The sequence below is a fragment of the Paramisgurnus dabryanus genome, chromosome 4 (assembly GCF_030506205.2).
Source record: "Paramisgurnus dabryanus chromosome 4, PD_genome_1.1, whole genome shotgun sequence".
Lineage (NCBI taxonomy): Eukaryota > Metazoa > Chordata > Actinopteri > Cypriniformes > Cobitidae > Paramisgurnus > Paramisgurnus dabryanus.
The window spans coordinates 14,981,318-15,006,744 of NC_133340.1; the positions used below are offsets into that span (position 1 = coordinate 14,981,318).

Here is a 25,427-nt window from a genome sequence, read left to right on the forward strand (position 1 = left end):
GTTGTATTGTCAGTCCAAGAGAGGTCCTCGGAGATGGTTGTCCCCAGGAACTTGAAAGTAGAGACCCGCTCTACCTCGTTGCCGTTGACTCTTACACCGCCAGCGTTTTTAAAAAAAGTTGCCAGCCAGCGCCAGCGTTTTTCATGATTTTCACAAAAGTTTAATGTCTTCCAGAAAATGTTCTTCTTCAAATATAAAAACATACAATATACCAAATGAAAGAACAGACCCTCTGCTTTCAAACAAAAAAAACGTTTCATCCTACCTTCAGTGGTTCTTTTGTAATCAGCTTTTGAATATGGGTAGGTTTCTGCAAAAACACCACATTTTGAGCAAAAAGCAGAGATAATTTCATTTTTGTGACAGACTTTTCATAGAGTTCCCATTCAGAGCGATCTTAAAAACAGACACGGACATGCAGCAGCTTGCCATAGGGCAATACTTCCGGGTTTAAAAAGTTGCGGAAAAACTCGTCATTGGCGGGGAAGCGTTTTCTCTTGATTGACGAGATATCTCGTCAATGGCGGGGAAAGAGTTAATCTGAAGTGGGACTAAGACATTCTTTTTCCTCCTAAAATCCATAACCATTTCCTTGGTTTTCTTGGTGTTCAGCTCCAGGTTGTTTTTGCCACACCACTTGGACAGTGCCTGGACCCCCTCCTTGTACTTTGACTCATCTCCTCCTGTTATTAGGCCAACCACTGTCGTGTCGTCTGCGAATTTAATAATGGTGTTGGAGGAGGGGATGGGAACGCAGTCATAGGTGTACAGGGAATAGAGAAGTGGACTCAGCACACAGCCCTGTGGGGAGCCAGTGGTAACTGTGATTGTAGAGGAGGAGTACGAACCAGTTCTCACTGTTTGTGGGCGGTTGGCAAGGAAATTCAAAATCCAGGAGCAGATAGAGAGGGGAAAACCTAGGTGCAGCAATTTATCTACCAGTATGCCTGGTATGATGGTGTTAAATGCTGAACTATGATCAATAAACAGCATTCTAACATAAGTTCCTGGCAGATCCAGGATGTTCAGTGCAGTGTAAAGGACTGTGTTGATAGCATCTGCTGTCAACCTCTTTGCTCTATACGCAAACTGATGAGGGTCAAAGTTGTGAGGGAGGCTGGCCTTGATGTTCTCAGTGATCAGTTTTTCAAAGCATTTCATGACCGCTGTAGTGAGGGCTACAGGCCTGTAGTCATTGAGACTACTGACTATGGGTTTTTTGGGAACAGGGACAATTGTGGCAGATTTTTGGCAAGTGGGGATGGAGGCTTGTGTAAAGGAGATGTTAAAAATCTTTGTAAAAACTTCTGAAAGTTGGTCTACACAAGCCTTCAGTACTTTGCAGAGTACTCCATCTGGTCCAGCAGCCTTGTTTGGATTTACTGCCCTTAGTACACGTCTTACTTGGTGTTCTTGTAGTGTGAGAGTTCGCAGTGTGTCTGGATGGGATGTTGTTGTCTCAAACCGGGCAAAAAAAGGTTCAGCTCCTCTGCCAGTTCAGCACCGCCTTCGACAGCCACAGAAGGTCTGCTCTTGTAGTTGGTGAGATGTTGTAGGCCCTGCCATACCTACCATATATTTTCCTCCTTTAGTTCTCTTTTGTTGTTTAGAGAGCCTGTTGTTTATTCATCAAGTCATACAACAGCACGAAAGCTGTAATATCGTTGGCCTCTGGTTGTATGTGCACAGCAGTAATGAGCACTACCGATAACTCTCGTGGCAGATAATGGGGTCTACACAATACCATCAGTGCTTCCAGGTCTGGACAGGTTCTTACACCAACCAATGTTGACATACAAACATTATTCAAATCATATGCGGAATAATTATTTCTTTGAATAACTGTAAGAATACCGTTCCTTTGAAAATAATTTTTGTCAAAGTTTAATCCACATTTAGTCTATCAAATAATATCTCAGGATCTATCATCATTACGCTGTTTAAATTTTGCTATAGTCAGTTTCATGGTTACCTGTGCAGTTGCAGTTTTATGGAGCATTTAAAAATCTGTCGTTCCAAAGCGAGATCTGAGTGTGTATTATTCATTGATAGTATAAAGTTAAGCCCCCTCAATAATTTCAAATGCCCCCTTTCATTTCATCCTGGAGCCGGGCCTGTGCTCAAGGCACGTAAAAAAGTTGAATTTCGTGCCATGGACACGGAATTAATCAAATTTTTTGTGACTATTGTAATGATAATGGTAATGGAAACCTGCTTAAAGATATATATATCACGCATGTGCAGGCGTGTGATGGCGTAGTGTTTGGCATGATGGCAGCACACCATAGTGAGAGCTGTGTCTTAAATACATAACTAATGTTGCCTCTCAAATGTGTAATAGTTTCATTTAATGGACTCACAGAACTAAAACAACTATAACACGACTTTCCGAGAGATCAGTCTGAATTAAATGGTTCTTTAAAGAACCTTTGATTGAATAGATCTTTATGGAGCCAAAATTGGTTTTTATATTTAATAAATTATTAGTAAATAAGTCCATGCACAAGAATGCTGGGTCAACACCTGTGGAGTCAGTTGACACGCTCCGCTGAGTCTCATTTAAGTTGCATTTAAGCATTATGCGAACGTGAGCATTGCAAATGTGCCACCACAAACTGCAAGTCTAGGAAAAAAAACTGTTATGGTGTTCACAACCTGTGGATGTTTTTCATCACTAAAAGGGAGTTTGGGAAGTTACAGCATGACAACAGGTTTACTCGAGACAGCGCAAGCTAGCACGAAGGTAAAGCTAATCTTTTACATTATAGCGGTGATGCTGGTATTGACTATTCTCTCAGACTAATCAGTGATCTACAGTACAGTGTTTTCGCGTCACATTTTGGTATCACCTCCAATCCCTTTCTGCCTGGGTATCCACATGACCACACTTATGTTCCTTGGACACAATGCAACCCTCTCCTCCAATCCGTAAACCAAGGGGCCAGTCGTATCTGCTTACATTGTACATTCCCATACATTCAATTATTTCTCAGTCCGCCACAAACATTTAATTGCCCACCACAAATAGATGTTTGCACATCGCGTTTATCACTACCTCTGTCTCACATGACAGTTTCTGTACAAACACCTGTGGAGTCAGTCGACACGCTCCGCTGAGTCTCATTTAAGTTGCATTTAAGCATTATGCAAACGTGAGCATTGCAAATGTGCCACCACAAACTGCAAGTCTAGAAAGATCATAGGTCCACACTTACAACTGTTAAACTGTCAATAACTGTCTTCACCTGCTTCAATTTCTGAAACCACCAAAGCTGATGTTCTTTTACATCTGTACACCTCTGAGGAAGAAACTAAGGAACCCAAATTTACCTCAGCATGCTATTATTAGTCCTATCTAGTGGACTTTGGATCAACAATTTACCTCTGCTAATACCTCCGCTCCCTTTCTGCCTGGGTATCCACATGACCACACTTATGTTTCTTGGACACAATGCAACCCTCTCCTCCAATCTGTACAGGGGCCAGTCATATCTGCTTACTGCTACAGGTCTGCTTCACAACAGGGTAAAAGAGGGTTTGTGCAAGTGTCACAGGAGTGACGATCTGTTAGGCGGAACCAAAAATCAGGAAAGTTTGGTTCCGCCCGGATGTTTCCGCCCAGACCGGTAAGAGAAAACACCGGACATCCGGTAGCGTCGCGGACGCTGAAATCAGCCAAATTACACACAGCTGGGAGTTATTAAGAGGAGCGCCGGGTGATTGGACGAAAGGGACATCAGGAGAGTATTTTAGAACGATGTAAATCATAGTCTGGTTGGTTACGGTGTGTTGTTGTGTATCGTAGTGCCGAGTTGGGCTCGCCAGATACGCTGTTTGGATTGCTGTATTGTTCTCTCTCTCGCTTGGATCATTGATCTATACGAAGGAAGATATCGACGACCTTATAGGTGGAATATTAGACAGACACTGACGTTGGATGAAAGAAACGGAGGAAGAGGAAACCTTACTGTTGTGAGTACACACCTGTGGAAAAGTGGTGTTGGTGGCTGGAAAACGCCTCGTTTATGCAACTGGAGTCATTACAGCGTGAAGTCCACCTAGGACGAAGGGAGACCGAAGTTGTGAGTAAATACATCAATTGAAGTAGGTGTTTTATATGCAGTTGATTTCTACAATCGTTTTGGAGTGTTTTCAAGAGAGAACGAGTGGCCCTACCCCTGTATCAGCGTGGTGGGTGAGCCGAAGGGTTTTTGTGTAAACAGCTACAGTGACGACAATAAACAAACACCAGGCCGTTTACCATCTCCCTATTCTCGCCCAGAGCAAAGTGGAAGAAGGCGGGTGTCATTGTGTGCACTGAGCGTGGTGGGTGAATCTTTTGGATGTAGACATTTTCACTTGAAGTGGTGCTGTGTAATGCTGTGTTTTGCAGTGAGAGTGCTGTGTCTTGTCTGACGTAACCCTGCTTTCAGTCACTTGTCCCGGGACGACGAAGAGACGGCGCTAGAGAACATCTGTGAAATTATGCTGTAGCGTGTTTCAGTCTGACAGTATTACAGAGTGGCGGTGAAGAATCGTACGATTGGCGTGTGTGTGAGTATTACATTACGGTGGTTGCTTTACCTGTGCTTTTCTTTGCATCACTACAGAGTAGAGGCGAACGAGATCCGCCGGCCCGAGGTCTCGACGAAAGGGCGCCCCGGTCCAGTTTTCGATTGACCAACGGGTCTCGAGGAAAGGGCAGCGTTCGACCCGGTGCGCCGGCGTGACGTTCTCGCCCCTCTGTCAACCAACACGAACGCCGAGTGGGCTTTGGTCCCCAGCGTCCCATGGTAAACCACCGTCCAATCGACGCTTCGCATAGCCAGCCAGCGTTAAGCCCGCCACCCGTAGCCATCTCTGAGATATTGAGCTGTGGAAAGAGAGCTATACCTACCGAGAAGCGTAATCAGCACAGAGGTGAGAGTAAACCTTGAAGTCGATTCACTGTGTCCTTATTTCTCAGCATAGAGCCGCCTGTGGAGAGAAAGAGAGCCAGCGTGAGCACTGAGATATTGAGCTGTGGAAAGAGAGCTATACCTACCTAGAAGCTGTAATCAGCATAGAGCCGCCTGTGGAGAGAAAGAGAGCCAGCGTGAGCACTGAGATATTGAGCTGTGGAAAGAGAGCTATACCTACCGAAAAGCTGTAATCAGCACAGAGGTGAGAGTAAACCTTGAAGTCGATTCACTGTGTCCTTGTATCCCAGCAGTCGCCTGTGGAAGGAAAGAGAGCCGGCGTGAGCACTGAGATATTGAGCTGTGGAAAGAGAGCTATACCTACCGAGAAGCTGTAATCAGCACAGAGGTGAGAGTAAACCTTGAAGTCGATTCACTGTGTCCTTGTATCCCAGCAGTCGCCTGTGGAAGGAAAGAGAGCCAGCGTGAGCACAGAGATATTGAGCTGTGGAGATAGAGAGAATAAAGAAGCAGAGTGAGTCAACGAGCAAGGAGCTGTGGGAGATAGGCGGCGAAACGCCGTGCGCTGTTAAAGGTACACTGACCAGAAAAGCCCATACCAACACTCATCGTGATTTTATTCTGCCTCCAGGGAGGAAGAGGAGCGCGCCACAGGCCGAGGGAACCAGAGGCGGGAGCCCGTTCCCCGACGCAAACCCCCCCCTTGGAGGACAGATCTTGACTTTAGTTTTAATTTCCCTTTCCCCAAGCCCCCATATCTTTTAACTATTTAAATAAATAAAGAATATTTTTATACTTACCTGTACTCGCTGTTGTCTGGTCATTGGGTTGGTTTTGGGGACCTCCTCGAGGTGGAAGTTTAGAAGGGGCGTGGCTTAAACACTAGCAGCCAGCCCCTGGCTTGTGACACAAGGATCCACAGAATGTGCCAAATCTAAAAGCCCATGCCATCTCCCATCTGTAAACCCCCATCCATTGACTACTCCTTATATTGCCCTTATTCACATCTGGAAGTGGATTTTGTTTTTGATCTACCACGCTATGAAGGCAAAACATAGATTGCAGTGTGATTGTTGAATAATTGGTTTATTTATTTCTCTACTTTGGAGTCTATTTTATGGCAGCCATAACCTCCTCTATGCTGTTTGTTAGTTTCACTTGTAGTGCCACCAGCTCAATTTGATTGCAAACTTTAGATCTGTAGTATTTAAATTAGTCTGCAGCAGGAATATTTGCCTAGCAATGTTATTGTTTGACTTGTTATATCTCTTTGGTAGCAGATAAAAGTTAGGTAGACAGCAGGTTAACTTCTGGGTTTATAGCTCAAGTTGGTTATAAGGTACGTCTGTTTCCTATTGTTTTTCCTATTGTGTTTGCTATGGTGTAGGCTGATTTTGACCTGTTTTTCGCTTAAGAAGTGCATTGCGATGTCATAAATTGTAGCAATCGAACTGTGATGGCACAAAAAGAGTTGAACATGTTGTTAATGCAAACCTTAAATGTTGGTATAAGCTATAATTATCGTAATGGTTTAGTTCAGTTCTCACATGGGTTGGTCTATGATATTTCAAGATTTTAATTTTTAGCAAAGAGCTTAAGATTTGTCTTCAAATAGCTTCATATTTTGGTTCTAATAGAAATTAGAGTGACATTTAGCAAATATAGTTGTTTTTAATGTACAAACAGGTCTCATCTAGATCTTGGGTTTTAATAGTTTAATGCTGGTTTAGACAGTTTTTCAGTAGTTTTGATCATTTATTTTGTGTTGTAAGCCCTATAAATTGTGTACTGTACATGGTCTGGTATTTTTTAGCTCAGCCTCATGCTGTTTTGTTTTAATGATCATTGTCTTGATAGGGATTTAGCCTCCATGTTGCTCACATTTACTACTAGAAATGTGTTTGCAACTTGTTTTCATTGTGTGTTGTTGTCGTGTTTGGGAAAGGAATGATGATTGGTTGGTTCATTCTCTCTTAAGCTTTTTAACGATCTGAAACGCAAGTGCGAAGCGCAACGCGCAAGTGAGTTTGTGGGCGGATCTTGGGCGCTGTTGCTATTTTCCCGGCGTGAGAAATAACTCTTGCACCAGGTGCAAATCAATAAGGGGTTGGTCTGAAGTAGGTTCATTATTCATAGGTGTGGTTTGGGCGTAACGTCAAATAAACCAATCAGAGCGCTATCCAACAACTTTAAACGCAAGGGCGCAAGTTCCACGGCGGGTTGCAATAATTATGACGGATTTACCAGGCGTACGCCAGGAGCGGTTCACAGCCGAGGAGACCCCCGTTCTTGTAAGAGCAGTCAAAGACAGAGAAGTTTTTTGTATGGGGATAGGAGAAACCCGCCCAAATCAGCGTTTGTTAAACAGGCGTGAGAGGAAATAGCCACAGTCTCATCAGCTGGCATCCCCATCGTTGCGCCAAGCACTACAATGATGTCAGGAGACGGGGGAATCCCAAGCTTGCCAGCATAAATTGGAAGTGGATCTGCCTCTACACAGACGCCAGCAGAGGACATTGCTGCGTCCACCCTAACCGCTGAAAGGGTTTGGGGGCTTTGAAATCGGACCCAAGAAACGCAAGCAAGGTCCAACCCCATAGTACTCTTACAAATCAAGTTCATATACATTAAGGTTTCTTATGAAAATATTTTAATTATTATTTACATAAAATAAACGTAATAAAGCCACACAACAAACTTATGAAAATATTTTAATCGTTATTTGCATAAGAATTTTTTAACGCAGCCACACAATAAATAAAAACTATCACCACAATGCTCACCACTATGATTCCCATTATCTCATGTGTTAATATTTTTAAGTGTAACAATTTATGATTTGCAAAAATAGATCTGTGTAGATTAGATGCAAAGTGTATGCACGTTGTGCACGCTATACATTATGGTCAAGCATGCGCCCTTAAAATAGCATAATGAACAACGCGCAACGCGCCACTGACTTTAAACTTTTTTTTTTCTGGTCAGTGGCGCAATTGTTTTTTGAAACTGCAAAATAGCATCAGGAATGGTTTGCGCCGAAACAAGCCTCTTTTTTTGCGCTGAACTGCCCAGGGAGCGCAAGTTCATTCCCTAGTTTGCCGAGGTGCATCTGCGGAGGGAAAAACCCGCTGTGCGGCGGTGCAAAATACGAATGATACATGGGTCACTGACAAAGTCAATTGCGCTGGGTGCAAGATAGGGCCCATAGAATTGTGCAAATAAAGCCAGTTTTATTTGTACAGTACAGTGCATTTTACAATACGTTTTACTGAAAATCCTGCCTTAACACAAACAGCAAGGAAGCAAACGGTCAGGGCCAAAGTTAATAAAACTCAAATTTTTATGTAAATAAGAACAAAAAAGTCAGAGGGACATGACGTAGATGATAAGCCTGTTCTTGTTGGAATCACTAGATGCTCAACGCACTTTCCCGCAACTATCACAATCACCAGCATTCTTATCACAGACATATGTCCCTCATCACTATATTAGCTTTCACACAGTCAGCGTCTGGTCTCGTTTGACATAATGTGTGTAATAGTTTTACTTGTTACTTGTTACTCGACTACTCCACCCCAGGATCTACCTATGGGAAATAATTTAGATTAAACAGGTTCAGTGTGTACCAAACAAACAGGAACAGATATTTCTTATATTTCACTATTGAATTTTAATAAACCTCATTAACACATCCAGAATGATTAAAATATAAGGCATTATTTATGAAACCTGAACCATGTTAAAAGGATACCATTTACCAATTATTACCAACAATCCCAGTGGATGCATTGGAAGACCAACGGGTCATGTGTGCAGGCCCACTTTAACCCCGAGAAGACATGCTAGCTTTCTATAAGAAGCACTTTAAAAAATGTCCAAACATTTTGACTCACCTGCAGTTTTTGTTTTCATCTGCATTTTATGTGAAAATGAAAGAATGTGTCATTGATTGACTGAATGAAAATCTTTAGAATGTGATTTTTTTTGCTTTTGTCTTGATTAATTAGTTTTTCATTTGAACTATGCTTACAGATTAAATTAGAGTTCATTAGCAGACGACAGTTAGTCCTCATATCAGTTCTCAGTCACCTGTCAATACAAGCTGCTTAAAATATTAAAGTTGCAAGAATGCTCATTCCATTTCTATAGAGTCTGTCTTACTGTTTGTTTATTAAAGCTTTGTCAGAAATATATATTAAGAGGAAAATACAGTAGCATTAAACATCCTCATCAATACTCGTGCATTTTAAGGCAGGTAGCCTATATATACAAGTGTGGTTGGAAGTCCCCAAGACTTTGAGTGCCCTTTATCTAGATTTTTGTCATTGTTTAGTTAGTGGAGTGTACTATACAGAATGGACAGATTTACAGGTATGTTGCGAATGAATAAAATCGACCTCAAATCCAGCCTATAATGGCTTTGCAAACAGGGAAGGCACGTTTTGCAAGACTTTTTGAAAAGCAGTTACTGTACTTTCTCTTTTACTTTGGCTCTCTGTTCTTATTAAGTACCACCTTTCAGCACAAGGATTTATCTGATCATAGACCCACCTGCCAGATCAAGATTCCTGTGTGACATTGGTATTTATCACATCTAAACAAGTATAAATATACCGTAGGATGCTGCAAATACTGTACACTCGGCTACAAAGATACTCTGCTCAAAGGTAATGAAATTTTCTTATTTCATTTTTTTGTGACTTTTATAATATTACATAAATCAGTCCATCCAGGATTTTGCGACTTTTTTGTGATTTTGTTGTGGTAATTTTCAGATTTAAAAAAAAAGTATACCAAAGATTATTTAATTATTTAAATTATTTATTTAAGTAAAATTTTATAAAATAAATAAGTAAAAATTTAGTCAGTGAATAAATAAGAACCAAAATGAAAATATGACAAATAAATACAACTTGAAGATACATATACATAGTTTTTTTATTAACATAGATAGCTGTCAGTGGTTTTAAAAACTGGGTCGCAGGATGATTTAAGGAAAATGTTAAACAACTTATTATAAGGACTACAAAACAGTAAACTGTAATGCATCATGACATTGCTTCACCCGGTTTTTGACATTTGTGTGAGACAGCACCCTTACAAAAATTAACTATATTTTTTGTGGTTAAAGAGTAGTAACCATGTTTTTTATGTCTACAATGTAACTTATATATCCTCGTGAAAATAATGCATTATACTAGCTTACAATTAAAAACATTAAAATAAAAGATGGTAACACTTTATTTTAGGGGTCCATAATAAGGCATTAATAAAGAATCTAGTTATACTATATTAACAATAAAGTACAGCAAATTAGCTATTAATAAGCCAGTAATGAATAAATAAATGAAAATATAGTAAGACAATATAACCCATTACATATTACATATGTGTAAGAAAATGATTAAGTGTTATCTGAATAAATTACTATGTTAGCCAATATTTACTAAATAAACTTATATTTATTAAAAAATAAATGTTTTAATTATGTGTACTAAGTAAAGTGCTAAATAGTGAAATTTGAGATTCAAAGCAACATTGAGAGGAATTATGGCTTATTACTATTAGAACTGCCACCAATACTTTACTAATATCTTCTAATAAAGACAATTTGACCCCCTGTTTTGAAGTAAATCTTTTATCTTTAATTACTGATTAGTAATTATTGATCATTATTAAGCCAACAATTATGTAAGATTTGTTTTGATTTTACAAAACTGTTACTAATAAATGGCTAATAATCTTCATGGCTCGACATTTGCGCTTGTCCGCGACAAGTGAATGTTTGTATTTGAACGTGTATAACTCTGGCACTGAGTGCTTCAGAAACCTGCAGACAGTTTTGTGTGATTCAGCATACAGAGGAAAAAGGAAATTGATCTCTATCATAATCTATGCAAAAGTTATTCTATTCCAACTAAAGGGAGGAATAATACCCTTTTTGTATTCAAATTCCGCCTAACCACATTTGAAGTGTCCCCATAACCACATACAGTGGAATAAATGCCATATCTTTATATCATTTTACAGAAAACCCTTTGAGTTTACATAAAAAGCTGAAGAATTTTCTTTTTTTGTGTGTTCGTAACACTTCGAAAGTGGATAACTCTGGTACTGTGTGCTCTAGCAGACTGGAGACAGTTCTAGTTGTTACCAGCAGGTGGCATTAAACGCACAAAAAGTGTACTTTGTTGTGTTTTGCACATACAATAAATAGCGAAGGATTATTCATGCACACAACCAAAGAAAACACTGTAAATGGGCTCTTTTTGTAGAGGAGGACCTAAGGTAAAAAGATAATGTAGCATTTGTGGCTATCTGCGCTATCTGAGGCAGTTCATGCTCAAGTTTCACTTGTAAGTTTACAAAAGACCATTTCATACCTCATTATTTATTCAACGATTGTTTGATATGTGGTGAGAATAGTGAAATATATGAATATTAAATAATATACAAATTCAAGTACAGGTACGCAGAGTTTAAGAGGTTTTAAGAAAAGACAGTACAAAGTCTCAGTCATTTTGTGATGCAACTGATTAGAGAGAAAAACACATAATACCACATTTTATGTATGTTTAAACTTCTGTATAGTAGCTTGATTCTAATGGTTCAAGAAAATAATACTTTCATTGTATAATTAAATTAATACCAATATATAATTTTCTCTACAGTTATTTTGTTTGAAAATGGTTTCGTTGGTTGTAGTGGCTGCATTTCTCCTCTGGGGGGCAGTCTTCCAACCACACCAGGCTGGTGGATTTAAAATTACTCACTCTGATGCCTCCCTCAATCATCAAGAAATCACAGAGACCGCCATTGTCCGCAAGGCGGCAGAAGTGTGTCGTGACAAAGCCAAAGCCCAGGGCAAAGACTTTACACTACCTGTAAGTGAAGTATAGGAGCAACCAGAAAAGCAGAGATGACAAACCCTGTATCCAGAGGGCCACTATAAAGAATTTAGTTCCTGCTTCTACACTCCTGTCATGAATTTAAAAAAACCTGACAATCCTGATTGACTGGTTCAAGTTTTGGTTAATTATAAATGGAACAGATTCTGCAGAATGGTGGCCCTATGTTTGTTCATTTTTTTTTTTACTTCTCTGCATGTTACACTTTATGGGAGATTCTTTTAACATAAAAATAAACACTTTCCATAGGGAGAGAAAGTCCAAACTGTTGTAAATAAATGACCTTCTTTATTTTACTTAATGACGATGACTTAACACACGACTTACCACATTATAGCATTTATCTGCTTTTTATCTGCTTGTATTTTTAAAATGATAAAGTTTTTATACCAATAAGCCGGTATTCTATAAAGAGTGATGTTGGTAAGCCCAGAATCTGATTTTTCCCACTCCTCATTTTCAGGTCAAACTAACTTCAGCTACTGTTCAAAAAGCCTGCTCGAGTTCAAATTCTGCTCTATCAAAATCAATCAATTTTAAATCGGCAATTGTTACAATTTACTTAAACAATATAGCTGTGGACAGAAAAATATTCAGCGACCCACCTCATTTTGATAATGAGAAATTCAGCGAAGGACGGGACATCATCACTAAGGGCGTAGCCAAAGTGAAAGTCAATCTGAAAGAGGGAAACTACTTGTCTGCAAGAAAGAACCTGGGGGCTGTGACACATACTTTACAGGTATGTTACTGGATTCCAGCGGCTAGTCTGTGAAAACTGTTGGAGTAAAATTCCTTTCTGTTTCAAACCAACAGAATCATTAAAATAATAAAACTAACCAATAGTGAGCTCGTCATTATTAAATTTGAATAAATCTGAATTAATTTTTTTACAGTAAATTTCTTGAAATAATAGTTGAAATAGTTGAAATGTAACTTTAGTCCTGGTGTGTTGTTTTTTTAGTAACCACAAGCTATCTAAAGTATAACCATAGTTTAACCATGTTATTTTTACCATACACAATTATACTTCATATGGGAAAAAAACATGCAAGAAATTACATGGTACACTTTCACTACAATAAACCCGTGGTTAATCTAAGGGATGTTTATGTAAGATGTTTTTTAACCACATTCCGCATCACCAGTTTAGCAAATAAATTTGTTTTTGTGTGCAGGATTTCTACAGTCACAGTAACTGGGTAGAACTGGGATACACTTTTTCTTTTAGTGCACTGATCAAACCAGACCTTCCCCTCAACAACACAGCAGGTAAAGTAGTTTCTGTATCTGTTATTGAATGTATTTTACCAGTAGGTGTAACATATGACACCTAGGGGTGGTTTCCAGGACCAGGATTAGATTAGTCCTAGACTAAAATAAATTTAAGAGCTGTCCAAACTGAAAATAACTTGCACTGACATATCTTAAAATACAGCTTTTTTGCCTCAAAATGCACACAAGTAATGTTTTTAGTAAGGCATGTTTGTTAAAACTATTAATATTTCCTAATTAAACGTAGGCCTAGTCCTGGCTTAAGCTAATCTCTGTCAGGGAAATCACCCATCAAAGCCTTATTCAGACAAAATTTGTTTTCAGGAAATGTCAAATAATGGTGTCTTGTTCTTTGTCGATAACACAGGATAAAGGTTATCTGTACAATATCACAGAGATTGGTGTATCTACTGCCTTTATGTATTGGCATCACATCTAATATAAATATGGAATATGGAAGTCGACTTTATTCAGTTGTGAAATGGAATATCACACAAGGAAAATTGCGAGTTTTTTTCCACTTAGAATTAATTGGATACAGAAAAGTAGGCATTTCATAAATTAAACTGCAGACTGACAGTTGAAGGGGGCGGGGTTTAAGGATGAACCGCCTTAGCTGTCTAGCTGACATCATCAAAGAAGTATTGCCACAGCAGGGCGAGAGTACATTTTCAGGTTTTAATTAAAGTTTATGAGGGCAAATAAATAAAAAAATGACTCGCACATATAAATTGTTTATAACAAACATTGCAGTATTCCATTAAAAAATATGAATTGTCAATTTTCATGAGGATTTTAAGTTGCTTATTGTTAAAACATTTGCATTTGCAGGGCTACTCAGGCAAGTAAAAGATTGTAGTCGAAAACCAAGACGTTTCACTTGGATGTACAGGTGCTGGTCATATAATTAGAATATCATCAAAACGTTTTTTTTTCCCCTAAGTCCATTAAAAAAGTGAAACTTGTATATTATATTCATTCATTAAACACAGACTGATATATTTTACCTGGTTCCGCACTTTAATCAGCTAATTAACTCAAAACCCCATTAAAGGCATTTAAATGGCCTCTCAGTGTAGGCTACACAATTATGGGTAAGACTGCTGACTTGGCAGTTGTCCAAAAGACAACCATTGGTCATTGCAAAATAGGCTGGCTGTTCACAGAGCTTTGTGTCCAAGCACATTAATCGACAGGCGAATGGAAGGAAAAGATGTGGTAGAAAAAAGTGTACAAGCAATAGGGATAACCTCTGGAGAGGATTGTGAAGCTAGAGTCAGTGCTTCAAGAACCACTACGCACAGACGTATGCAAGACACGGGTTTCAGCTGTCGCATTCCTTGTGTCAAACTCTTGAACAACAAATAGCGTCTGAAGCATCTCAGCTTCAAAAAGGACTGGACTGCTGCTGAGTGGTCCGAAGTTATGTTCTCTGATGAAAGTAAATTTAGCAAATCAGGATCCCAAGAGAAGAGAGGCACACAATCCACGTTGCTTGAGGTCCAGTGTAAAGTTTCCACAGTCAGTGATGGTTTGGGGTGCCATGTCATCTGCTGGTGTCAGTCCACTGTGTTTTCTAAGGTCCAAGGTCAACCCAACCATATACCAGGAAGTTTTAGAGCACTTTATATATTTCCTGCTGCTGACCAACTTTATGGAGATGCAGATTTCATTTTCCAACAGGACTTGGCACCTGCACACAGTGCCAAAGCTACCAGTTCCTGGTTTAAGGACCATGGTTTCTCTTTTCTTAATTGGCCAGCAAACTCGTCTGACCTTAACCCCATAGAAAATGTATGGGGTATTGTGAAGAGGAAGATGCAATATGCCAGACCCAACAATGCAGAAGAGCTGAAGGCCACTATCAGAGCAACCTGGGCTCTCATAACACCTGAGCAGTGCCACAGACTGATCGACTCCATGCCACGCCACATTGCTGCAGTAATTCAGGCAAAAGGAGCCCCAACTAAGTATTGAGTGCTGTACATGCTCATACTTTTCATGTTCATACTTTTCAGTTTGCCAAGATTTCTAAAAATCCTTTCTTTGCATTGGTCTCAAGTAATATTTAAATTTTCTGAGATACTGAATTTGGGATTTCACTTAGTTGTCCGTTATAATCATCAAAATTAAAAGAAATAAAAATTTGAAATGTATCAGTCAATGAATATAATATACAAGTTTCACTTTTTAAATGGAATTAGTGAAACAAAAACTTTTTGATGATATTCTAATTATATGACCAGCACCTGTATGTCACCATGGGGAAAATAAGACATTTGTCAGGACTCTGCCTTGAAGTCTTGTTAAATTTGTAATTTGTCATGGTGGCAGAGTTCTGGCAGTCCCTGGCCTTGTGTGGAGGTTCATGCCTAGTTTCTGTGTTTGGCATGTCCCTCCGGTGTCTTGTCTTTTGTCCCTGCCCCCTCGTTCTCCTGCTTATTGGTAATCATTAGTTTATTCCCATCACCTGTTCCCGCTCGTTATCTTGTTTGGTTTTCTATTTAATGTCAGTGTATCTTTTGTTCTGTGCAGGATCATTGTGTTGTGTCGTGTTCTCGTGTGCCACGTTATTCAGAGTCTAGTTACCAAGTCATAGTTGTAGTGTTTTTCGTCTAGTTCATGTTTCATGTTGTTTACCCCCTCGTGGGTTTTTGTTTGTAATAAAGTGTCTTCTGTTTTCCCCGACATCGTCTGCTATTGGGTTCATTCGTCTGCTATTCCTCACAGAATGATCCTGCCAGAATTGAACCCAGCGACGGTGTCGGGGTCCGTCGCATCACCTCATGTCACGGTCCTACTGCCCATGTCAGTGCGTCCAACTCCATCCTGGCTGACGGACCAGGAACGCTCAGCACTATTTGCTGAGCTTTGGAGAGCCACCGCCATGCCCGATCCGGTTCTCAGGAGGGCTGTTACCTGGATCCGTCAGTTCCTTGGATTGGCTGCCGTTGGGTTTGAGCTGGCTCACGGGATGGTCGAACCCAAGTCCGGGCAGCCAGAGCCGGAGCCCGCGCAGTCCGCGCAGTCCGCGCAGCCAGAGCCGGAGCCCGCGCAGTCCGCGCAGCCAGAGCCGGAGCCCGCGCAGTCCGCGCAGCCAGAGCCGGAGCCCGCGCAGTCCGCGCAGCCAGAGCCGGAGCCCGCGCAGTCCGCGCAGCCAGAGCCGGAGCCCGCGCAGTCCGCGCAGCCAGAGCCGCAGCCCGCGCCGCCGACAGAGCCTGCGCAGTCCGCGCCGCCGACCCGCCTAGCGCGGCCGACCCAGCCGCGTCCTTGTCGCGCACCTCCCTGGACTGTTTTATCTTGAGTTTTTGTGGACTTATGTGTGTTTGATTTAGTTTTGTATTTCATCCTGTTTTTGGCACCTTTTGTTATGTTTTATTCTAATGTGTTCTCAGTCTAGTCTTGTATTTTATCTGTCAGGTGTTCTTGTCTTGTGTGTTCCCTTTTTGGACGCCAGGTGGCGTCCTTTGAGGGAGGGCTACTGTCAGGACTCTGCCTTGAAGTCTTGTTAAATTTGTAATTTGTCATGGTGGCAGAGTTCTGGCAGTCCCTGGCCTTGTGTGGAGGTTCATGCCTAGTTTCTGTGTTTGGCATGTCCCTCCGGTGTCTTGTCTTTTGTCCCTGCCCCCTCGTTCTCCTGCTTATTGGTAATCATTAGTTTATTCCCATCACCTGTTCCCGCTCGTTATCTTGTTTGGTTTTCTATTTAATGTCAGTGTATCTTTTGTTCTGTGCAGGACCATTGTGCTGTGTTCTCGTGGTCGTGTTATATGTTCCAGTCAAGTCTGTCAATCTAATCAAATTAAGTGTTTCATGTTTCATGTCGAGTACCCCCTCGTGGGTCTTTGTTTTGTTAGTGTTCTAAATAAAGTGTTTTCTGTTATTCCCTGACATCGTTGCGTTTGGGTTCATCTGTCCTGCAATCCTCACAACATTTGCTACTTTCATTTTATTGTGACTTTAAAAGTTATTTTTTAATACAGAAACAGTTTTATGACGAAAATTATTAGGAGGATAAATTTGCCACCTTTACTTAAAATATTGTGTAATCCCACACACTTATGGAATGTATTTACGTCTATAGACCCCAAAACAGCGACATGCAAAAGCTGTGTTGATGACAACTGCAGTGATAACATTCTACCTGAGATCCTGCAGAAGAAGATAATAACTACTGGATATAGTAGCCTTTTATCACCTGACAAACCTGCAGGTAAGAAAGCATTAGCAGTATGTTATCTGACCTTGAATGTCTGATTAAGCTGCACAGCAAATAGTTGTCAGAACGGCTGTTCATCTAACTGTACATTTGCTTGGTTTGCTTGTTGGTTAATATATGATATGTGATCATTTAAAGAAACATGCACTGAGCACTGGGTTTAAGAAAAGTTTCCGTCGCCTGAGGGCAACCCTGTGCTGGAGAGGGTTAATTATTTATTATTTGGCTTGCTATACTCCTTGGTTTTTGAGAGGAACCATGAAAGTTACAAGAAGCTGTGAAAGAGAAGGGCTGAAACTCTGTCAATATGAATAATCTTGGTCATGTGTTTTTAACACATTGTGTACATATTTCCCTTTCAGGCAAATGTAGCCATGGTGGCTTCTTTGATCAAACTAGCAGAAAAGATCCCATTGGAGGCATCAATAAGGATGACCTCAAGTCAGAACATGGCTTCCTTCACCTAAAAGCTGCAAACATGGCCATCAATGCTACCATGGAGTTACTGGAAGACATTAGACAGGCTGCGGGAGAAACAGCCTTTCTTCGGTAGGTAGCAAATCAGATAAACATATTAAAATGTACAGTATGTGACAACAGGTATTAAACTGTGGACTCTTGTGAAAAAATGTGAAATATACATCACATGAATTGTCACTAGGTTTTCCCTTAAATCTGATTTTGTATGTTTCTTTTTTCTGTAATCTTGCATCTCCTTTAGGTTAATAGGCCTCAGTCGTACCATAATGCTGGTTTTTGTGATTGACATAACAGGCAGTATGTCTAATGAAATTGCTGAAATCAAGAAAGTGTGCATTAATATCATAGACAGCAGGAAAGGAACATCAGAAGAACCTACAGATTACATGCTAATAACATTTGATGACACAGGTAGGCATATACTGTATGTTTAAAAAGCATGCTTAATATTGGTTATCTGACAGCATGAGTAAGGAGTTTCACAATGAGATACATGGCAGAAACTAAACTAAACACTTACAGTATGTCACAAAAGTGAGTTCATCCCTCAGCAAATATTTTAGTATATCTTCTCAAGGGACAATACTATAAAAATTTAATTTGGATATATTTTAGAGTAGTCAATGTGCTGCTTGTATAGCAGTATAGATTTGCTGTCCCCTGAAAATAACTTGAGATACAGCCATTAATGTCAAAATGAGTAGCAACAAAGGTGAGTACACCCTAAGTTATAATAGATGTATATCGTTTAACAATGCAATGCCACATATCCTGTTCATCTTCTTCATGTTACAAATTTGTGTATCTTGAATTAAAGCACTTAAAGGGATAGTTCAGTTAAAAATGATATTAAACCCATGATTTACTCACCCCCAAGCCGTCCAAGATTTTTCAGACAAACACATTTTCAGTTTTTTTAGAAAATGTCTTTGATCTTTCAGTTAATCAAATGTAAAGTTACAGGGTCCACTCAAATGTGCATCCATCCTTCACAAAAGAAATCCAAATGGCTCCACGATGATAAACAAAGGCCTTCCAAGGGTAATCCACACGGTGTTGTAGAAATATCCATATTAAAAATGTTACAAACGAAAATAACTAGCTTCCGGTAACGCCGCCATCTTAGTCGCGTCCGCATTCAAGATGAGACAAACGCAGTTTATGGAGGGTTCTGTGCTGCTGCTTTGTGCTCCCCGCTCTCCGAATTTGTCATACATCACTAAGAAAAGTTTGTACACTACGCTGATACTCCATCCTGAATACAGAGGAGTCTAAGATGGCAGCTTTTAGTTGATATAACAGATAGACTACCAGACGAATTATAAATTCAGCCACTATATTCATCTGACTGGGAGGAAATGTATACAGATTTAAAATATAAAAAGGGGGACTGACCAAGAAGTAATCTGTCTTAATAATGAGTTGTCAAGATACAGTATATCTATAGGTGAACCCTCAAAAACTTACTAGGAATAGACCATGGCAAATACAACAGTTGGCTTTCACTTTTTAAAACAGATGTGTATTTTAAATCAAATTTAATCACTTTTTTTCGCTGCATATTTGCATTACTGGCTTTAGGTCATGTGGTGGCATTTTCGCACTGCGATTGCCTGATTCATAGATTTTGAGAGGACCGTCTTTCATCGGCCTATCACATGTCAAGCTGAGCTGACTGCACAGACAGCAGGCAGGCTAGAACGACTGCCAGGCCACCAGGAATTGTCCCGGTGCTCCAGATGGCCAGTCATGCCCCTGGTACCATATTTTCTATATAAGTTGGTCCGGAGTACAAGTCGCATCAATCAAAAATGCGGCATTAAGACGAAAATACATATAAGTCACAGTGGACTATACGTCGCATTTATTAAGAACATAATTTCATAAATACCAAGCTGAAGAACAGACATTTAATCTGGAAAGGCAATAGCACACAGAACAGCATGTTGAAAAGATATCCGTAAGTTAACGTAATACAAACAGTTATTTACACGATACACAATAGCTGGACATACACAATATAGATACACAATACACAATAGCTGGACATATACCTGGAACGCTAAACAGGCTAAATGAAATGAACAGAACAAGCCAACGTTCATCAAGTTCACAGGCTCGTCATTCCACATCACTGAATTCCTTGAATTACATACATACAAGAGCAGCATATACTTACAAGTCGCACCTGACTATAATTTCCAGGACCAGCCAAACTATGAAAAAAGTGTGACTTTCAGTCCGGAAAATACTGTAACTGTGACAGCATTTTAATCATCTATATTGACCACACAGTTTATATTCAGTTCATGTGCATGTTGTTCTTGTTATTTTAAAGCTCTAGTGCTGTGTGTATGTTTCTCATGCCTACAGGTGTCAAACTGACAAGGACTGGGAATATTGATGAGTTCAAAGAGCTAATCAATTCTCTTTCAGTTTCTGGTGGAGGAGACTTCCCAGAGCTTTGCTTATCAGGGCTATTGGTGCGTACAATACTTTGGACATGTAAACTTTTATATTTTGCTTCAGAAGAAACTTTGCCTCAGTTCACAGTGAAATTTGTCCAGAACTATCTAAATATTTGGGGACCTATTATGCCCCTCCTTACAAGATATGTAGCCAGAATGTGTCTGTAATTCCAAACACTCACAGAGCATGCCCAAAATGCCCCAGATTTTGTGGGAGTAAAAATGTGTTGTTTTCCTGTGTGTAACTTTTACATGCAAGCTATTGAGTTATTCCTCCCCATTCCTTACGAAGATTAACCATGGTTTTAGTGTGGTAAAAGTGTAGTAACCATGTTCTTTTGGTGTATTGATTACTATCAGCAAAACTATGGTTTTAGTACACTAACCATGTTTTAAAGGGACTGTAAGTAGGATTTTAAGTGTTTTATTAATCAAAATCAATGTCTTTATTTATAAATATGTCCTTGTTGGTGTCAATTGACCTCTGCCAGTGATCTGACTTTTCTTTGTAAGCTTAGAATTTCTCCTCTTTACTTACATTGAACGGGTAAGTCAAAGGAGGCTTCCATGTCGTTCCCGCCGTATTGATCAACTATAATAGCAGAGAGGGACAAAAAGCACTAGCCTACCAACGCGTTTCCACAACGTGTTTTCATTCAGAACACGTGAACCAGCTGAAACGGACAAGGAGATCTGTGATTACATAACGGCTACCGTAGTTGCAACACGCATTTGGAAAGGCGAGGCGCTAGAGAGCACTGTTCGTTTGAATGCAAAATACAATTTCAACAATAGATGAGGGTAAATCCTACTTATTGTCCTTTAACTATGGTTTTTTAAAAACCATAGTTGTCAAAACCATGGTTATTTTGTGGTTACCATGGTTTTACTACAGTAACCATGGTTTTTTGGTTTTAACTGTAGTAAAACCATGGTTAATTTTCGTAAGGGGTTTCCAGAAGAGCTACATTTATAATTCATACTGATGGTCAGCATTTTCAGTTAAAATGAATGAAATTGGTCTGATCTGTGTGTGCATACATGCTTAGTAAGATTAATATAACTGTAGCAACATTAGCGCTACAATGTGCTAACAAACATTAGGGGAAAGATGCAAACATGCACACAACATAAAGTGTGATAGTTCTGAATATAAAGTTAAATCAACAACCCATCTTTCTAAATTAATTTTTTGTAAATCCAGCATTGTACTAACCTTCGTAAAGAAATAATTTATTAGACTTTATGTATTTACATAAATAATATTATTTCACTGTTTCCCTATTGTCTATTAATAACTACATCCTAAAACAGAATGTTTGTAAAGTATACGTAGCTGAAACGTTATACTAGCTGCTCAAGACAAGGATATAAATATGGTGGACTGCGTGCAGCTCAGTCGCAGTGGGATCTTTGCTTACAGAATCTAAATCATCATTAACATGATTGGGGGTGGGGCTTACAATGACATCACTATAGGCTGAAATCTGAAACAAATTAAATTCAAACACTGCCATGTTTTGATCTTATTTTCTTCTGTGTATGGTGGTTATTTATACCTTGTAAAAGTGAACTTTGCATATTAGATTATTATGAACTTCATGATAATGCACAAGAGTAAGAAATTATGAAGCGATTTTAGGCTTTAAAAGTATTTTCTTTTTCATTATTCATGGATCTCCAGGTGGCATTAACAAGAGCTCCACCATCATCAGACATTTTTGTTTTCACGGATGCTTCAGCAAAGGACACTGAATTAAAAAACACTGTTGGAGCCATGATAGAAAGCACTGAATCCATAGTAAGTTCCTGCATAGCACGTCCTAATGCTATCTCCATTCATTTTGTTATGGTGAGTAATGTGGCAGAAACATTTAAAAACCTCTATATTTTTGTCTTTCAACCATCCAGGTCACTTTCTTGTTGACCAGCTTCATCTCACCAGAAGTCTCAGACTCCCAGAGCTCCTCATCGAGGCCGATGACTCAATCAGAACTACAGCTGTACAGAGACCTGGCCCATGTCTCTGGTGGACAAACCCTAGAAGTCACAAAAACTACGCTTTCTGAAGCCTCTACAGCCATTACAGATTTATTTACCTCTGGCCAGGTATATTTGAACAATGCTTTAAACTTCTTATATGCAGTCGTTACCATGGATATTTTACCATGTAAAAATGAGACATAACATACATAAGGTAAATAGACCTTTGCATTATGTTATCAATCTTATGCTAATCTTATTTATGTAACAATTCAGATTTGGGGAGTAACTGTGAATTTTTTCAAATCTTGACATGTCTCTGTTTTTGTCAAGGTTACAGTTCTTCAGGTGTCAAGAAGTGCAGGAAATGCAGGAACATTTTTTTTTCTGTTGGATTCATCTCTGTCCAATGTGATTGTGTACATCACTGGGGATTCACTGGATGTTATCCTATACAGCCCCACAGGTGAGCCAACATGAACAGCAACAGCAACAGAATTCTTCCTGGGCAGCATCATAGTAGTCTTACTGTACGTTCACACGGGGCATAAGTGTTAACGCTTCCTATTCACTTTTAATGGGTGACGTCATGTGTTGCTGAACTCAGTTGTGGATCCGTCGGCGCCACGTCACTGTCGTTGCTTATGACACAGGTTGAACATTTCTCAACTTTTCAAGCGGCAACTCATGCATCAGCCAATCAGATATGCAAATAACCTAGGCGAAGCCACACAAATAACGTTTATGGACGACCAAAGCGGCCCCAGTGATTGGCTGTTGGCCACGCTTCAGACAAGCCTTCCATCAAGCGTTAACGCTTTAGCCCCGTGTGAATGTACCGTTAGGCGTCCTACCACATCTTCAAGCATCATCTAAAGCTGTCCCAATTTGAAGCATATGTGGAAGGCAGCTTCATTCTTTATGCCACTTTTAACAAATCTGCTTTAATTTCTGTTCCTCTCAGGTGGGTCTCAGTCAGGTTCAGTAATAAATGGCGGGCTTGGTAGCATTCAGACTGTGGGAAATCTAATGAAAATAACACTCAAGTCTGACTACCAGACAGGGGAATGGGGCATCAGTGTTAACTCCACAAGCTCCTACACCCTGAAAGTCATTGGTAAAGTTTTTGTTTTCTTCATGTGACTTTATGGGGTGGTTTCCCGGGCAGAGATTACATGTAGCTTAAGGCAGAACTAGGCCGTAGTTTAATTAGGAAATATAACTAGTTTTAACAAACATGCCTTACTACAAACATTACTGGCGTGCTTTTTGAGGCAAAACAAAATGCATTGATGTATTATAAGATATGTCAGTGCAAGTTGTTTTCAGTTTGGACAGCTCTTACATTTATTTTAGTCTGGGACTAGTCTAATCCCTGTCTGGGAAACCACCCCTATATCTTCATGTGTCTTGATAGTGAATGTTCTTTCTTTCAGGTCATTTGTCAAGATGGTCTGCTTTTAAATGATCTGCTTAATTAAATGTTATGTATAAAATAGCTTTTTAAAATCTAAATACAGACAGTTGGCCAGTATCTAATAATATTTTGTTAAAACGTATCTATATAAAGCAGTGGCAATAGTGCTACAATAAGATGAAAGTTTACATCTAATTATAATACAAAATTAGAGGAAAACTGCAAAAAGGTCCAATTTTGGAAAAATAACCATTCCATAGGCTGGCTATGGCTTTGCTAAATACATTTGTGTTAAAATCCATTAATTTGTACCACAGAATGTGTGCCCACAGTGCTTTTTTAGCTGTATTTAAACTGGTATATTATTTGAATTGTTGCTGCAGGTCAGAGTTCTGTCGACATCCTCTTTAACTTTGTGAATATAATTTTGGGAGGTCATGGAGAATCCTGGGGACAGATCTTCACTCGCCCTTCTATTGGTAAATAATTTGTTTGTTAATCACATTTACTCCCCATAAGTATGTGAAGTGTAAAGGCTTCATTGACTTTGTGTTATTTGTTGATCAGGTCAGAATGCCACCCTGTTTCTCTCTTTGTCTGGAGGCGAATCGGCCACGGTGACTGATGTACTTCTAGTCGATGCTTCAGGATCGAGTGTTGGTAATGGAAACGTTACATCAGTGGGTGGTACAGACTACCTGGTTAGCCTAAACAGAATCCCAGAAGGTGCATTTGGCCTCCGGCTTAAAGGGCTGTTGAATAACTCATCGTCATTTAGTCGATTTCAAAGGCAATCATCCATTCATCATAAAGGATCAAGAATAACAGTCGCGGTGAGGTTAAAAACCAAAATGTCTCATGGCTAACAGATAGTGGGTCTTATACAAACATCTGTGAATCATTATAGTTAAAATCTCATTATCTGATAGAAATGCTAACGTCTTTTATGAATTGATTAAATGAACTACCTTGAATTGTAAGTAGCTTTGGATAAAAGCTTTCACCAAATGCATAAATGTTAATGTAACAAAAAATGTATATTAAAACTTCATGGTCAAGTTGCATTACATCACTGTGTGATACACATTTCCCATCATCCACAGGTTGATACACAAACCACTACAATTCCTGGAGTTTCTTTCAGCTTCAACTTTACAGTGGCCACTAATACTACAGCAGGTAACTACACTATCAGAGCCAGGACGAGCAACGGCTTCACTGTGACTGTCCCCAGTTCCCTAAATGTGTCGACAGGAGGAAGTGTTCAGGGGACAGGAACGCTGACAGTACCCTCCAACACAGAGTATGGGACTGATGTTACACTTATTCTTGAGGCAGAAGCTCCAGGGTCCACTGATCTAAATTATGCCACAGTTCGAATCACTGCCTCAGCTACAAGCATAAAGTTCAGTGGCTGGCTGTCCTTCTCCATGTCTCTCATTGGCTTATTTGTTTCTCTTTTGCTGTAATGGAAAGTAACGTGAGACATATACTGCATTAACAGTTTTAAAATAGCTAGACACTTTGTATGTTTATTTACAACTCTTCAATTATAAAGAATAAGCCTTTCTTTTCATTTAAGAGAATTCATGAAACAAAATTATGTAATTGCTGCTTGCAGCTATTTTACTAGCATATTATTACTATTACTACATACTTTGGGTTTGTGGGGTGATTTTTATCTATACCTGTGATTTATTTGACACTGTTAAATAAAAAGAGTTAAAGTGCGCAAAACTTCCTGCTGCTTACTCAAAA

At 39.6% G+C, this 25,427-nt stretch overlaps 1 protein-coding gene across 1 annotated transcript; it reads left to right on the forward strand.

Annotated features, from left to right (window-relative positions):
* The first annotated feature begins 11,605 nt into the window (after positions 1-11,605).
* LOC135746593 (von Willebrand factor A domain-containing protein 7-like) lies at positions 11,606-25,179 on the forward strand. Its single transcript, XM_073814567.1, has 14 exons — positions 11,606-11,803; positions 12,291-12,569; positions 13,006-13,099; positions 17,187-17,315; positions 17,684-17,870; positions 18,043-18,212; positions 20,175-20,284; positions 21,954-22,070; positions 22,181-22,378; positions 22,586-22,718; positions 23,217-23,369; positions 24,053-24,148; positions 24,237-24,502; positions 24,773-25,179. Exons 1-14 carry the CDS (start codon positions 11,606-11,608, stop codon positions 25,136-25,138), a joined length of 2,496 nt encoding a protein of 831 aa, XP_073670668.1. The 3' UTR covers positions 25,139-25,179.
* The last annotated feature ends 248 nt before the right edge of the window (positions 25,180-25,427 follow it).

Excerpts from the sequence above, each read along its gene's own strand:
- LOC135746593 (XM_073814567.1), top strand. The coding sequence starts at position 11,606 with ATGGTTTCGTTGGTTGTAGTGGCTGCATTTCTCCTCTGGGGGGCAGTC. Across the intron at positions 22,071-22,180 it reads TAGAAAGCACTGAATCCATA|GTCACTTTCTTGTTGACCAG; the intron begins GTAAGTTCCTGC and ends TCAACCATCCAG. Across the intron at positions 22,719-23,216 it reads TATCCTATACAGCCCCACAG|GTGGGTCTCAGTCAGGTTCA; the intron begins GTGAGCCAACAT and ends TGTTCCTCTCAG.